The sequence below is a fragment of the Rhineura floridana genome, chromosome 6 (assembly GCF_030035675.1).
Source record: "Rhineura floridana isolate rRhiFlo1 chromosome 6, rRhiFlo1.hap2, whole genome shotgun sequence".
In the NCBI taxonomy this organism is placed as follows: Eukaryota; Metazoa; Chordata; class Lepidosauria; order Squamata; family Rhineuridae; genus Rhineura; species Rhineura floridana.
The window spans coordinates 155,020,134-155,037,274 of NC_084485.1; the positions used below are offsets into that span (position 1 = coordinate 155,020,134).

Sequence of the window (17,141 nt, forward strand, 5' to 3'; positions counted from 1 at the left end):
AAGTAATGCCCTGTATCTTTAGTTTTTCATTGTTTCTATCTTTAGAATATAAGACATCTATGTTGTGTTACTTAGATTTGGCTTTTCTTCATCATCCTTATATATTCATTGATGCCCATTTAATGGTATTGAGAATATGTTTTAATAAGATACAAAATTGTAAATGTCCTGGTTTGATCATTGGGCAAGTCAGAAAATGTTAAGTTTGGTGAATTTGGCAAGAAAATCCTCTACACTGCTTTACTAAACACTTTCCCAGTAGGAGCAAAGATAGATGGGGGTGGAAGAGATGGACTTTCAGCCCCAGATTTTGAGCTGGTTCTGAGCAAAATTCTGAACTGGTTAGAACCTGGGCCGGGGGGTGGGGAGGAACAGCTTTTTAATCTGACTAGGAAGAGATTTGGGGTGATACCCAGCATTAGTCATACTCAGAGTAATTTCACTGAAAATAGTGGTCAAGTACAGGGAGTTCAGTGGGTCTCCTCTGAATATGACTTAGTTGGATATCTCCATTTTTAGGTGGGCATCATTAATAGCCCAAATTCTGAGAGTTTAGTCTGAACAGATTTACCAATGTTTGTCCTTGGTTACAGCTTGTGGTTAGTGGGCAAAGAGCCTAACCATGGATGCTGGTATGGACCACACACTAAGCCAAACTTTGGCATGACAGTAAAAAAGAGCAGAAAAGAGCAAACAACTGCATCTCTGGGAACCTGCACATTCACATGGTCCGTAGTTTGCCTTACTGTGTCATGCAAACCAGTCCTGAATGGGACTATAACAATCCTCAGATATAAGGGAGGTTCCTATTTGTGGAAGATAAGTTATATAGAAATTGGTGTCATGTGCCTTCAAGTCGATTACGACTTATGGCGACCCTATGAATCAGTGACTTCCAATAGCATCTGTCATGAACCACCCTGTTCAGATCTTGTAAGTTCAGGTCTGTGGCTTCTTTTATGGAATCAATCCATCTTTTTGGCCTTCCTCTTTTTCTACTCCTTTCTGTTTTTCCCAGCATTATTGTCTTTTCTAATGAATCTTCTCATTATGTGTCCAAACCTGTTTCATCATTTTAGCTTCTAATACCCAATTATTTGTCTTTTTTGCAGTCCATGGTATGCGCAAAGCTCTCCTCCAGCACCACATTTCAAATGAGTTGATTTTTCTCTTATCCTACTTTTTCACTGTGCGACTTCCAGATCCATACATAGAGATCAGGAATACCATGGTCTGAATGATCCTCACTTTAGTGTTCAGTGATATATCTTTGCATTTGAGGACCTTTTCTAGTTCTCTCATAACTGCCCTCCCCAGTTCTAGCCTTCTTCTGATTTCTTGACTATTGTCTCCATTTTGGTTAATGACTGTGCCGAGGTATTGATAATCCTTGACAAGTTCAATGTCCTCATTGTCAACTTTAAAGTTACATAAATCTTCTCATTACTTTTGTCTTCTTGACATTGAATTGTAGTCCTGCTTTTGTGCTTTCCTCTTTAACTTTCATCAGCATTCGTTTGTTGAAATTATAAAGCACTTTATATTCACAATACTGTAGGAATTAATCATATTTTAGTTGGTACTAGCCATGTTTATTTATTTATTTATTTCATTCCATTTCTATATCGCCCTTAGCCTATGGCTCTCTGGGCGGTTCACAGCAAGGAATAAAATACAATGCAGTAAAAAATCAGATAAAATCATTAAAAACATACAACTTGAGCATTTAACAACTAATATAGAAGAAATTAACAATAAACATTAAAATGAACATTAAAATGCCTGGGAGAATAAAAAGGTTTTAACCTGGCGCCGAAAAGATAGAAGAGTAGGCGCCAGGCGCACCTCATCGCAGAGACTGTTCCATAATTCGGGGGCCACCACTGAAAAGGCCCTGGATCTAGTAACAGCCCTCCGAGCTTCCCTGTGGGACGGGACTCGGAGGAGGGCCTTAGATGTTGAACGTAGTGAGCGGGTAGGTTCATAGCGGGAGAGGCGTTCCGCAAGGTATTTTGGTCCTGCACCGTGTAAGGCTTTATAAGTCAAAACTAGCACTTTGAATCTAGCCCGGAAACAAATAGGTAGCCAGTGCAAACACGCCAGAACAGGTGTTATGTGTGCGGACCGTCTGGTCCTCGTCAGCAGTCTGGCTGCTGCGTTTTGCACTAGCTGTAGTTTCCGAATTGTCTTCAAAGGCAGCCCCACGTAGAGTGCATTGCAGTAGTCCAATCTCGAGGTTACCAGAGCATGGACGACTGAGGCGAGGCCACCACTATCCAGATAGGGGCGTAGCTGGGCTACCAACCAAAGATGGTAGAACGCATTCCGTGCCACCGAGGCCACCTGAGCCTCAAGCGACAGGAATGGATCGAAAAGGACCCCCAAGCTACGAACCTGCTCCTTCAGGCGGAGTGTAACCCCATCCAGGACAGGTTGAACATCCACCACCTGGGACGGGAAGGCACCCACCAACAGCGTCTCAGTCTTGTCAGGATTGAGCTTCAGTTTGTTAGCTCTCATCCAGTCCATTATCGCAGCTAGGCAACGGTTCAGCACGTTAACAGCCTCACCTGAAGAAGATGAAAAGGAGAAATAGAGTTGTGTGTCATCAGCATACTGATGACAGCGCACTCCAAAACTCCTAATGACCGCTCCCAGCGGCTTCATATAGATGTTAAAGAGCATAGGGGACAGGACCGATCCCTGTGGGACTCCACAATGGAGAGTCCAGGGCATCGAGTAATGTTCCCCAAGCCCTACCTTCTGGAGACGATCCAGCAAGTAGGAGCGGAGCCACCGCCAAGCGGTACCTTCAACTCCCAATTCCGTGAGTCTCTCCAGAAGGATACCATGGTCGGTGGTATCAAAAGCAGCTGAGAGGTCAAGCAGAATCAACAGGGTTACACTCCCCCCGTCTCTCTCCTGACATAGGTCATCATACAGGGCGACCAAGGCTGTTTCAGTGCCGAAACCGGGCCTAAAACCGGATTGAAATGTTACAGCTGTTTATATTCCCTGTGGTGGGGAGATGTTAGGTTTTATTATTATTGTTGAGATTTTTAATGTTTTAATGTATTTGTATGTTTTTATTTTGTACGTTGCCCAGAGCGGCTGGACAGCCAGCCAGATGGGCGACTAATAAATTTAATAAATAATAAATAATAATGTCCTGTCTAGTGTTCTTCCTTCTAGCCAATCAAAACATGTACAAAACTCAGCTGTGAGTTGGGAAGAACTTTACTCTCCTAAGGAAATCCAGCTTACATTTCTGTTTAAATTACAACAAATGGTGTGACACGGTGAAAGCTATAGCTAAAAACTAATAGCAAGTCCTGCGTTGGAATAACAGTGGAGTTGTCCATTATGTCACATGGGAGGAGAGTCATCCCTTCTCTTGGTTTGTCATAATTGTACATTCTAGGATAGAATCTCCCCAAATAAATATGTCATAAGTATGTTTGCAGATCATGCAAATTACTATGTCATATACACATGGCATTACAAGGTGAGAGTTAGCTGGTTTGCATGCCTCCCCTGCAAATGATGAGATAAAACTAGACAAATAAATGTTTGTTTGTGACATTGCATTTCAATCAGCTCCCCCCTTTTTATTGAATAACCCTGTACCAAGCCCAGTGGCACTTTCTCACATTTTTCCTCATTGAGGTTTGCTAGTTCAGCTTTCATACTTCATGTCCTTCTGCTGTTTCATTGATTTTCAGTGTCTTCCCCCGGGAGCTGAAAGAGGTGTTTGCATCATGGAAGCAGCAGTGCCTCAACAGGGGGAAGCAGGATATCAGTGAACGCTTGATTAGTGCTTCACTTTTCCTCCGTTTCCTCTGCCCAGCCATCATGTCTCCAAGTCTCTTCAACCTCATGCAAGAATACCCTGATGACCGTACCTCTCGGACTCTCACACTAATTGCAAAGGTTATCCAAAACCTAGCAAACTTCACAAGGTATGTGACATTAAATCAAAAAAGAGTAACTAAGGGACTGGGTCTTGTCATTGTAGAATGTGCCATTACTCATGGATGCTCTAATAGTGACAGCTGTAACATGCAGCTGACTTGCCTTATGTCTACTAAAGTATATGGGAATCTGTTTGCAGGTTAAAAATCTGACATTTAAGTTTGTATCACCTTGAAGGACACACTTCCCTTCTTCAACTCACTATGCTACCAATAAATAAATAAAAATAAATAAATTGGGACTTAGGATGGGGCTCTGTACATAGAAGAATCTCACTGAGCTGTTTCTTTTGCTGTGACAAAATAGTTGGGTTGCATTGTTGGTCACAGTTTAGAGAGGACTTATCTGCATGAACCCCACACATAACGGGTATTCAGCTAATTTTAAAAGGGCAATATGGAGGAAAATGTCACTCTCATGTTCTGAGGACAGACCAGTTACCTCAGCATAGCTCAAAATGCATAAATTTTGCAAAGAGCAGTAGCAGTCACTTAAGCAGCGAAGGCATTACACGCCTGGCATCTGGATCCTGAGGGTTGCTGCCACTTACCGAGAGGGACCAGGTATGAAGAGCTACATCCAGGAGTGACGGCAGAGCCAGTGTGGTGTTCATGGTGCACTATACTAAGCTCCCGTGCCTCCCCCCTCCCCCTCTCAGTAAGTGGCAGCAACACTCGGCATCCAAAATTCTGGTGCATAACGCTGCCCCACTTTCGACATCCCACTGACTTCTACTGGCAGAGAGGGAAGACCTGTAAAATGTGCAGACCAAAATTACATCAAATGGAATTGGACTTCCCTGTTTGCAAATATGGCTTGATACCTCATACCTGTCAAAGACTGTCCCTTGACCTCAGCACCCCAAGGGGGGTCTTTGCTTCTGAGAACAGTCCCAATTCCTTTGGTCACTACTTCCCAGGCACACTCTCCCTCTTTCAGGATTAGGTTTACAGTAGAAACTGCCACCACCCCTTTCTTAGCTTCCTACTCTGAGGAAGGGGACCTCAGAGCGCTAACTGAGATCCTAGAGCAGACCTACTGTTACACCCTCTGCTCAAGGGCATTAATCCACACTAATCAACAGTAGTCAGTAGCGTCCATTGATCAAGGACTGAATTTAGAATCATTTAGAATCATTAGCTCCAAGCAATACACACCATTAATAAAAGGGTAGTTTATTTAAAAGAAAAGAAAGGTACATACAAAAGAGACCAGCATTTGTTTCCTCAAAAGCTAATTGCCCTCAACTGGGCTACAAGAGATATATCGGCATAACAATAGTGAGAGATTCAAACAGACAATAGAAAATAACAGACCTAAACCTATCTATACTCACCTCAGCAAACGCTTGGTTCCCAACAGCTTAACTGTAAGCCAGGCAGGTTGACGTAGATGGAATTAGGGAACAGAAACAGGAACGGAAACATCTAACTGAAGGATCACCAGTAATGTAACTAGCTTTTCATGTGCCCTGTGCAAGGTTTTATTTTGGGGGCCCTTAATTTTTTGGGGGGGAAATAATAATAAAACAAATACGATATAACAATTGTTTATAAATAAATATTTTTTGTGTACAAAAGACATTTCCATTTCAGGGGCCCTCTTCGTCCTGGGCCCTGTGTCTGTGCACCTGTTGCACCTGCCTAGTTACGGCACTGAGGATCACCCTTCAATTTTATGGAGTTTAGCTGGCAACAGGGAGGGGGGGCAATTAGCCATCCCAAGCGCCCCTTCCATGATTACCTTCTTTGAAGATAAGGGGGGCTAGACAGTCCCACCCAGGGGTCCTGATCTGCAATACTGCCTGTCCCTGACTTTGATCTCAGGAAGCAGATAAGAGGAAACAGATAAGGTTCAGTTGCCTCTTCTTGACGTTAGCAAATTGCCTGTCTGGCACCTGAACTTCCCAGCAGAGTATCCCAGGGATCAACAAGCTCTGAGAATTCCCTCTGGTTGAACCATTTTAGCTTGACCAACTTTAACTCGAAGTTAGCTGTTCTTGACAATACCCACTGATGCTGACAGCTCTATAGGGTTTGACAGTGAAGATTCAGAATACTTGGAAACCTAGTCAGGTCCACCACAGAAGACATAAGAACATAAGAAGAGCCTGCTGGATCAGGCCAGTGGCCCATCTAGTCCAGCGTCCTGTTCTCACAGTGGCCAACCAGGTGCCTGGAGGAAACCCGCAAGCAGGACCCAAGTGCAAGAACACTCTCCCCTCCTGAGGCTTCCAGCAACTGGTTTTCAGAAGCATGCTGCCTCTGACTAGGGTGGCAGAGCACAGCCATCATGGCTAGTAGCCATTGATAGCCCTGTCCTCCATGAATTTGTCTCATCTTCTTTTAAAGCCGTCCAAGCTGGTGGCCATTACTGCATCTTGTGGGAGCAAATTCCATAGTTTAACTATGCGCTGAGTAAAGAAGTACTTCCTTTTGTCTGTCCTGAATCTTCCAACATTCAGCTTCTTTGAATGTCCACGAGTTCTAGTATTATGAGAGAGGGAGAAGAACTTTTCTCTATCCACTTTCTCAATGCCATGCATAATTTTATACACTTCTATCATGTCTCCTCTGACCCGCCTTTTCTCTAAACTAAAAAGCCCCAAATGCTGCAACCTTTCCTCGTAAGGGAGTCGCTCCATCCCCTTGATCATTCTGGTTGCCCTCTTCTGAACCTTTTCCAACTCTATAATATCCTTTTTGAGATGAGGCGACCAGAACTGTACACAGTATTCCAAATGCGGCCGCACCATAGATTTATACAACGGCATTATGATATCGGCTGTTTTATTTTCAATACCTTTCCTAATTATCGCTAGCATGGAATTTGCCTTTTTCACAGCTGCCGCACACTGGGTCGACATTTTCATCGTGCTGTCCACTACAACCCCGAGGTCTCTCTCCTGGTCGGTCACCGCCAGTTCAGACCCCATGAGCGTATATGTGAAATTCAGATTTTTTGCTCCAATATGCATAATTTTACACTTGTTTATATTGAATTGCATTTGCCATTTTTCCGCCCATTCACTCAGTTTGGAGAGGTCTTTTTGGAGCTCTTCGCAATCCCTTTTTGTTTTAACAACCCTGAACAATTTAGTGTCATCAGCAAACTTGGCCACTTCACTGCTCACTCCTAATTCTAGGTCATTAATGAACAAGTTGAAAAGTACAGATCCCAATACCGATCCTTGAGGGACTCCACTTTCTACAGCCCTCCATTGGGAGAACTGTCCATTTATTCCTACTCTCTGCTTTCTGCTTCTTAACCAATTTCTTATCCACAAGAGGACCTCTCCTCTTATTCCATGACTGCTAAGCTTCCTCAGAAGCCTTTGGTGAGGTACCTTGTCAAACGCTTTTTGAAAGTCTAAGTACACTATGTCCACTGGATCACCTCTATCTATATGCTTGTTGACACTCTCAAAGAATTCTAATAGGTTACTGAGACAGGACTTTCCCTTGCAGAAGCCATGCTGGCTCTGCTTCAGCAAGGCTTGTTCTTCTATGTGCTTAGTTAATCTAGCTTTAATAATACTTTCTACCAGTTTTCCAGGGACAGAAGTTAAGCTAACTGGCCTGTAATTTCCGGGATCCCCTCTGGATCCCTTTTTGAAGATTGGTGTTACATTTGCCACTTTCCAGTCCTCAGGCACGGAGGAGGACCCAAGGGACAAGTTACATATTTTAGTTAGCAGATCAGCAATTTCACCTTTGAGTTCTTTGAGAAGTCTCGGGTGGATGCCATCCGGGCCCGGTGATTTGTCAGTTTTTATATTGTCCATTAAGCTTAGAACTTCCTCTCTCGTTACCACTATTTGTCTCAGTTCCTCAGAATCCCTTCCTGCAAATGTTAGTTCAGGTTCAGGGATCTGCCCTATATCTTCCACTGTGAAGACAGATGCAAAGAATTCATTTAGCTTCTCTGCAATCTCCTTATCGTTCTTTAGTACACCTTTGACTCCCTTATCATCCAAGGGTCCAATTGTCTCCCTAGATGGTCTCCTGCTTTGAATGTATTTATAGAATTTTTGTTGTTGGTTTTTATGTTCTTAGCAATGTGCTCCTCAAATTCTTTTTTAGCATCCCTTATTGTCTTCTTGCATTTCTTTTGCCAGAGTTTGTGTTCTTTTTTATTTTCTTCATTCGGACAAGACTCCAATTTTTTGAAGGAAGACTTTTTGCCTCTAAGAGCTTCCTTGACTTTGCTCGTTAACCATGCTGGCATCTTCTTGGCCCTGGCGGTACCTTTCCTGATCTGCAGTATGCACTCCAGTTGAGCTTCTAATATAGTGTTTTTAAACAACTTCCAAGCATGTTCGAGTGATGTGACCCTCTGGACTTTGTTTTTCAGCTTTCTTTTTACCAATCCCCTCATTTTTGTGAAGTTTCCTCTTTTGAAGTCAAATGTGACCGTGTTGGATTTTCTTGGCAATTGGCCAGTTACATGTATGTTTAATTTAATAGCACTGTGGTCACTGCTCCCAATCGGTTCAACAACACTTACATCTTGCACCAGGTCCCGGTCCCCACTGAGGATTAAGTCCAGGGTTGCCGTCCCTCTGGTCGGTTCCATGACCAACTGATCTAGGGAATAGTCATTTAGAATATCTAGAAACTTTGCTTCTTTGTCATGACTGGAACACATATGCAGCCAGTCTATGTCCGGGTAGTTGAAGTCACCCATTACTACCACATTTCCTAGTTTGGATGCTTCCTCAATTTCATATCTCATCTCAAGGTCTCCCTGAGCATTTTGATCAGGGGGACGATAGATCGTTCCCAGTATTAAGTCCCTCCTGGGGCATGGTATCACCACCCATAACGATTCTGTGGAGGAGTCTGCCTCTTTTGGGGTTTCGAGCTTGCTGGATTCAATGCCTTCTTTCACGTATAGAGCGACTCCGCCACCAATACGTCCTTCCCTGTCCTTCCGATATAGTTTATATCCAGGGATAACCGTATCCCACTGGTTTTCTCCATTCCACCAGGTCTCCATTATGCTCACTATATCAATGCTCTCCTCTAAGACCAAGCACTCCAGTTCTCCCATCTTGGTTCGCAGGCTCCTAGCATTAGCGTACAGGCACTTGTAAGCAGTGTCTCTCTTCAAGTGTCTTTGGCACTTGTGGTTAGGCCTGTGGTAATTTTGCTCTTCTGAATTTATATCCTGTGCCCCTGCTCTCACAATGCCTACTTCTAGGCCTACCCCTTTTAAAATTTCATCATTTCTTTGGTTTTTATCCCAGGGGGGAGGTTTATTCCGAACCAGACCTTTCTCAGCTCCTGTCGGGTTTCCCCCCTCAGTCAGTTTAAAAGCTGCTCTGCCACCTTTTTAATTTTAAGTGCCAGCAGTCTGGTTCCATTCTGGTTCAAGTGGAGCCCGTCCCTTTTGTACAGGCCCGGCTTGTCCCAAAATGTTCCCCAGTGCCTAACAAATCCAAACCCTTCCACCCGACACCATCGTCTCATCCACGCATTGAGACTGCGAAGCTGGGCCTGTCTGGCTGGTCCTGCGCGTGGAACCGGTAGCATTTCAGAGAAAGCCACCTTGGAGGTCCTGGCTTTCAGCATCCTACCTAGCAACCTAAATTTTGCTTCCAGGACCTCACGGCTGCATTTCCCCATTTCGTTGGTGCCAACGTGCACCACGACCACTGACTCCTTCCCAGCACTGTCTACCAAACTATCTAAACGACGGGCGATATCCACAACCTTCGCACCAGGCAGGCAAAACACCTTGCGGTCTACACGCCCATCACACACCCCACTGTCTATGTTCCTAATTATCAAATTGCCCACTACAAGGATCCCTCCACCCCCTGGAGATATATCCTCGGCATGAGAGGATAGCTGCTCATCCCCCAAGGAATGGGTCCCTTCTAAGGGATCGTTTCCCTCTTCCTCAGCTGGATGCTCTCCTTCCCCGAGACCATCGTTGTCCATGATAGCAGGAGAGCTATCATCGTTGGAGTGGGACACAGCTATAACGTCCCTGAAGGCCTCCTCCACACACCTCTCTGCTTCTCTCAGCTTTTCCAGGTCCGCCACCTTGGCCTCAAGGAAATGAAGTTGTTCCCGGAGAGCCAGGAGCTCATTGCACCGAGAGCACACCCACGACTTCTGTCCAACAGGCAGATAGTCGTACATGCTGCAGGTGGTGCAAAACACTGGAAAGCCCCCACACCCCTGCTGGCTTCTTACCTGCATAGTTTTGTTTAAGGTTTATTACGTCAATGGGTTGGAGACTGCGGTTTAGTTGAGGTCAGGGAACAGACGGGCAGAGTGGGGGGCCCTGGCTTCCTTGCCCTGCTGCCGAACTCGATCTGCTGCTTAACTTGCCTTGACGCTTCGTCAGCTGGGGCTCCCTCTAGCTCGTGGAGCAGGCTCCCTCGCTAGGGTGCTCTGACTTTATATGTGTGGCTGGTTCCTCCCAGCTACTGCTGCCAGCCAATGATGTGTTACTTGAGGCTGATGGCTATCAGCTGGGGCTTAACTCTTTAGTATTCTCTCAGGCTTCCTTCCTGAGCGAGGGGCGGGGCTGTTTAAGCTTTTGGCTGCTTTTAATCTCAGCAAGGGGCTGCGCCTTCCAGGCAAGTCTTTTGTGTTTGTTGTTTTCCCACCTAGAACAGCCTGACCTTTCTTTAACCTAGGGAAACAGAGCTTGTGGTTGTGTTTCAGGAAGGCTGAAGCTGCCCTTTTTAGCAAGGACTGAGCTGACTCTCTCCCTGTATGTATCGGTGGAGTTTCCTTTTCCCCCTTCTCTCCAACTGGAATTTAGCCTTGTTTACAGTGTCCCCTGAAGCTTTCCTGCTAGGGTGGTGTTGAAAACTAGCTTTCTATGGGCTTCCTTCTCCTAGGATCTGTCTCCTAAGATATAGGTTCTTTCAGGATTTGGCTCCTAGCTCAGGGTGACCTTGGGCTGCCCTTATTAGTTATTGTTCTGAGGTGTTTTACTTTAATTAAATAATGGAATAAATAGGAGCTACTTACCCTCTTTTCGCTCTGCTGCTTAACTCGCCTTGACGCTTTGTCAGCTGGGGCTCCCTCTAGCTCGTGGAGCATAAGTAGCTCTCTTCCATAATATGACTTTCTGATATTCAGGGGTACACATTGGGGGTTTGCATAGAAGTCAAGGAAACCTTTTGTGGAAAAATAATGGAGAGGAGAAATATATCATTTATTTATAACAGTATTTCTATATCATAAAACAACAGAGCTGTGTTCAACAATAAAACACCATGAGAAACAATGGAAACAGCACCTTGACTTTAAAAATAATATGAATATTCCTTGACTTGTTTCTATAAATTTTTGTGCATATTAGCAGATAAAACAAAATACTACTTCCACTGAAATAAATGACAATAAAACTAGCTTAAATTGTATTTATTTCAGCTTCATTGAGTTCTGAGCTGGACTTTTTGGATACAAATCCTGCTTTCTGAGGGCCAAACTACACATGATGTAAAAATTTTAATCTAAGGACAATATTCCACTAACCTGTCCTGTCAGTGCAAGAAAGGATTACTGTTACTGCGACAGGACTTCCTCTCCTCCCTCTTCAAATCTGCTCCAGATGGTTAGGTGAACTCCTTGAAGAGATTTAGGAGGGGTGAGGGAGAAGGGGGGACGTTTTGTTGTGCAAGCAGAAATCCTTGCGCTGAACTGTGTATTGCACTACAGTAAATATAACTATGTGGGGTGTTTTTTTAAAAAAATGCAAATTGCATCAGCTGGGGGGCACGAAGAACTCACCCTTTCTTTCCCTGCTATGATCCTAAAGAACATCCCACTTCTGAAGATGGCATTTGCTTTGGGGGAAAATCCTCTTCAGCAAGGGGAAGAGGAGCCTTCCCACCCACCAAACTGGTCCTTTCTGTTGCTGTGATCATTCAGGTCGCTAGTGCTCCTTAAGGGCCTAGCCAGTTAGCCTTTCTAAGGGGTTTCTCTCTTTTATTACCTTTCTTCCCCCCCTTTCTCCTTTGCTTAACCTCCCTTGGAGACCTAGCCCACTGGGACAACACTGGCAGCAGACAGGGTGGGTGCCAAGCAAAGAATGGCTGAATCAGAAGGCATACCGGCAGGCAAGGTGGTGGCATTTCTCTTTGTAGTGGCACAATGTCCTTGTGTAGAGTGGCTGGAAGTGGCAAGCAAAGTTGTGGAGCTAGCTGGCTCCTTACCCCCCTGGGGCGAAAGTGCATCAAAAGGCCTAAAGGCATGCCCAGCTAGATCCAGCCTCACACGCAATCCCCTCCCCCACCACAGGGAAGATTTCTGCAATGCAATCTCCACCACCATGGCTATCATAAGTGAGACATCACCTTCAAAGTGCAGCTATATGCATGACCTCACTGAAGACAGCAAGGGGGGGAAGGAGGAGTCCACCCTCCCAGATTCTCACCACTGATCTGGCTTCTCTCCTGGGCAGATACGTCTCTGAATGGGTTAGTCAGGAAGGAGGGGGGGTTCCTACATTTTTCCACTAGGTTTGCCCTGCCCAAATCCACTGAAGTCAGACATGAATGCAGAGGTTTGTTTTTCTCTAATAGATTTAATGGAAAGTTTCAGTTCAGAGCGTTTCATGAGTCAGATCACAGGTTACACAGGATTCAGCATCATTACTAGGATTAATTAGGCACTACTACACTGCAGCAATTAGACACGCCTCCTTACCAACCTTAATTATGGATGTGCAGGCTCCTTATTTGCGTGAGGAAAGTGTCACTGTTGGGAGAGTGTGTGCATGCACATGATCCTCCTTAGAGGGACCAGATTCACTGAGGAGATCTGGAATCTTCTCAATCATTTTCTTGGTTCTAAAGAAAAACAGTCATTTTCACTGTTCTTGACTTAAATTGGCTACACAAGCATATGGATCATACACATTTAAAAGTGGAGATCCTGAACTCCATTGTACAGGCTCTGGAAAACAGCCACTGGATGGCGTCCATAGACTTGTCACAGGCCTGCCTCCATATACCCATCCAGAGGAGCCACAGGAAATTTCTCCACTTCTGCTACACTGGCATTCACTATCAATACCAGGCATTGACCTTTGGGCTGATCTCTGCCCCCAAGGCCTTCATGAAGGTCTTGATGGCCCTTGTGTCACACCTTAGGGCCCTGGAGGTGCAGGTCCACCCATGCTTGAACAACATTTCAGAACCAGTCCTTCACACAGGACTTGTACAGGGGAGATGTGCACAGCACCCTGGATTGCTTTTAGTGGCACAGTTTTGTGTTCAACTGGGAAGAGTTGGCTGGAGCCAATGCAAAGCATCTCCCATCTGGGAGTGCAATTGGACACAGGCTTTTGCATGCACTTGTCACAAAAGCATGGAGAAGCTGGACCAACTAACATCACTAGACATTAGGACAGACACGGCAGATCTAACTGTTGTGGCGAAGTTGCTGGGAATGATGGTTTCTTGCTTGGTCTAATAGACTGAGCAAGATTCCACACCTGCCCAAAGGACTATTTGTCCCTGTCAGATTCTCATCAATTCACAGTTAAAGAAAGAACTTTGGTGGTGGGTGGCACCCCAAAGACTGATGGATTGAGTGAGTTTGGAGAACCTCCCCAAACTTCTTGTTATGACAGATGCCAGCCTACATGGGTGGGGAGCATATCTTGGTTTGCTGGTAATTTGGGGGTGTGGAGTCCCCAGAAGACCCAGTGCAGCATCAACTGGCTAGAGCTCCAGGCAACCAGACTGGCCCTCCTGGCCTTTGTGCCACAGCTTCAGGGGAACCATATCTTGATAAAGATTGACAATGTCTCAGTAAAGACATGCATAATTTGGCAGGGAGGCATAAGCTAAGAGGCCCTCGCATCCAAGACTTAGGTACTATTCAAATGGATGTAGATTTATCTTGCCTCCGTCCAGGCTGAACATCTAACAAGGGTGGACAACACCACAGCTGATTAACTCAGCAGGATGACTATGTGCAACTACACCTGCAGTTGTTTCCATAAATAGTCCAAAAGCTCGGGTCCCTGAGCTATTTGTGATAAAAGGCATGTCTCAGTTTTCCTCCCTGAGAGCTCTAACAATGGATGCCTTGAAGGCAGATAGACCTTAGGGCCCGCTTCATACATTTCCACCTTTCTTGCCTCTAGCACAAACTGCTGCAGATATGATTCTTGAGGACAGAGATCATCTTGGTGGTGCTCTTCTGGCCCCGGAGGCCCTGGATTCTTGAGCTTCTCCATATGTCCTTGCAGAGTCCCTGGTGTCTTCTATTGCAGCAGGTTGATCTGCTTATTCAGTACCAGTTCTTCACCCCACCCCAGCCTCTTCCAGCTAACAGCCTGGTAGCTGAGCTCTTCTGGTTATCAAAATTGGGCCTTTCAAGTGCAGTGTCCCACAGGCCTTCAAGGCTTAGGCGCTGTTCCAAGGGATATAGATTTATCTTGCCTCCATCCAGTCTCAACATTTGTGGAAATCACCACTTCTGATTGTCTCATGTGCAATGCAGAGTGGTAACTACACCTGCAGGTGTTTCAATAATTAGTCCAACAGAGGGAGGAACCATCCTGAGAAGCATTGCCTTCCATGTGCCACTGGGGACAGAAGTTCATGGTAAGCTAATGTCCATTTTTTCTTGCCTGTTGATTCCATTAATTATCAGCATCCCTCCAGCTGATGCCATTTCCATTTCTAAAAAACCTTCAAGTTTTCCACCTATACAAATTGATTGGAGCAAAAGTACTCAAGTGCAATCACTTATAAGAGAGTTGAAGCTGGTGGTATAGATAGAAATTGCTTGCTTATTCATTTGCCAGCTGTCGCCTCTAAGAAATTTTTGAAGCCTATAACATCTCTTTGACCAGAGATGATACTGAAATACAAGAAAGTGTATATACCTTGGGCAACGCTGGCTTTGTCATGCTATCTTTATAAAATGAATGTTTATGTTTGCAGCGATAACCTAAAAGGGGTATCAATATGGAACCTGCCATTCAGTCACAGAAATAACAGTTATGATCCTTTAATGAGTTAAAGAAAGCTTTGAGACTTCTCCATTTCCCTTGAAACTCTTCCACTTATCCCCAGAAAGGAAGTTAATTCTCATACTCTCTTTCTCACACTCTCTCTCTCTCCCCCCTCCCAATCTCCAAACTCAAGATTCGGGAACAAAGAAGAATATATTACATTTATGAATGACTTTCTCGAGCATGAGTGGGGAGGCATGAAACGCTTCCTGATGGACATTTCTAATGCAGACACCATCTCCAATACACCTGGATTTGAAGGCTACATAGATCTTGGAAGAGAGATTGCTGTCTTGCATTCCTTGCTGTGGGACGTTGTTTGTCAGCTGGACAAGGTAATCCAGACTGGAAATTGGGCAGAGTTGGCTAGATCTGTGATAGTATCCTAGTAACAGTAATCCTTACTGTATAGTACCCAAGGACTGTCAACAAACTGCTTCATGGAAAATTTCTAAAGTTGTCATTAAAATAAAGAAAAATAATTGACCAATATTCTGCACATGACTAAAGACCAAGACCTCATTGTCTGAGATGGTCAGCAAGATCAGTAAGGAGGCTGAGGCAAGTGTATGAATTTTGTATAGTCTCCAGTGTAGCTGGATGGTGAGCATTTCCCTCCCTGTTCCTATATTAATTTGTTTATATTTTTAAAGCCTTCACAAATTCTAATGTGAACAAATTTACCCACCCACCCTTACATATTATGCTTTAAAACAAATTTGGCATCTCTCTTATTTAGGATTTGATCTCCCCCTTGCTCACACAATTTTGACCTTAGGTAATGATTCTGGCCATGCTTAATGTTGAAAAGGTAAGGGAGGGGAAATGGAGTTATTCAGCCATGAGTAAGAGCTTGGGAAGCATTTTGTGTGCCTTGGGCCAGAGGCACACAGCAGACAAACAGATACTGTTAACATTTGTACAGGGTTTTGCTGCGTTCAGAAGCTAATACCCATCACTCTTTCACATTTATAAACGCTGTATTAGTGTCCATAATTCTGTATAATTAAACTACTCCAGCTAGACTTTTCCCTTGAAGGAATTGGTTGGTGGTAATGGTAACACTGGTTATTGCTCTTTGAGGAAATGAAAATGTACTATTAATTGAATTTCCTGTTGGCAGTGTGCACAAGTATTCTGTGAAAGAACATTACCATTGCATCTTGTGGTTTTGTAAAATTGTGGAGTTCCCTGCCTCTTCACCTTTCTCCATCACTCCACATGCTCTTATTTTACACACGTGAAACCCACTTTTTTCTAGACAAATTTTGCTTAGATAGGCTACTTCCCTAAGGCCGCTAGAATGGCTTCATGTCCTGACATAAACTCATTTACTGGGTGCATAGGCCACTTAAAACAGAAGACTTGTCTCAGTTGCGAATGAAAAAGGGGGCTGCCAGTTTCTGAGAGCTGCTCTTAAAATCAAACTGATCCAAGACCTAAAATCAGAGACAGATGTGGTCTTCCTTTCCAGTACAGTGATATTATAGGCTAATGGGATGATCATTACAGGTACATTTTGCTTTATTTCTTCAGACTCAGTAGTGATGATGAGGCAAGGAGCTGGGAATCACTTGGGAGTTAGTAAAAGAAGTACTGAAATGTATTTCCATCGGTCTAGATTTTTAAAAAGATTTTTCTTAAAAGTTTTAAAGATAGGCACAATGGGCATTCACAATAGCTGTCAATGGTGATAATGCAACCATCCTAGATTGCTATATTAATTAACTCCTGTAGTAGGAGAGGAAGCCATAGTAGATTTGCTTGCTTCCAGAGGCAGCTGATAGGAAGGAGGTATACTCAGAGCAGTAACTCATACAGAGGCATAGCAGCAACTTCTTGTGTGAGCTGGTGCTTGAGACTCATAAGAAGCTTAGATTGTTTCTCACGACATGCTAGTATTTCTCTCATAGCACTACAGTATGTCCTAGCCTGCAGTTTGGGAGTTATTCCTCTGTACAGACTGGATTTCCTGCAGTCTGCTTGGGTCAGAAATGGATTTAAATCCAAACCCAGAGGCCTCTAGGCCCTGGCACATGCTAAAGATGTAGCTTGCTCAGAGGCTATAGATGTTATTGCACATCCATGAGTCACTTGGCATTACTGGAATTCTAGTTCTCATGCACAGAAAGGCCCTTTCATCACACATGCACAGCAGCATCCAAGGCTTC

The 17,141-nt window shown here is 44.4% G+C and overlaps 1 protein-coding gene across 8 annotated transcripts in view; it reads left to right on the forward strand.

Annotated features, from left to right (window-relative positions):
• RASAL2 (RAS protein activator like 2) overlaps positions 1–17,141 on the forward strand; it is a 340,966-nt gene that overhangs the window by 298,796 nt on the left and 25,029 nt on the right. For all 8 annotated transcript variants that reach the window (XM_061634210.1, XM_061634211.1, XM_061634205.1 and 5 more), the window contains 2 exons: positions 3,723–3,959; positions 15,104–15,305. In XM_061634210.1, the coding sequence (XP_061490194.1) occupies positions 3,723–3,959; positions 15,104–15,305 (439 nt within the window). The remainder of the gene's footprint in view (positions 1–3,722; positions 3,960–15,103; positions 15,306–17,141) is intronic.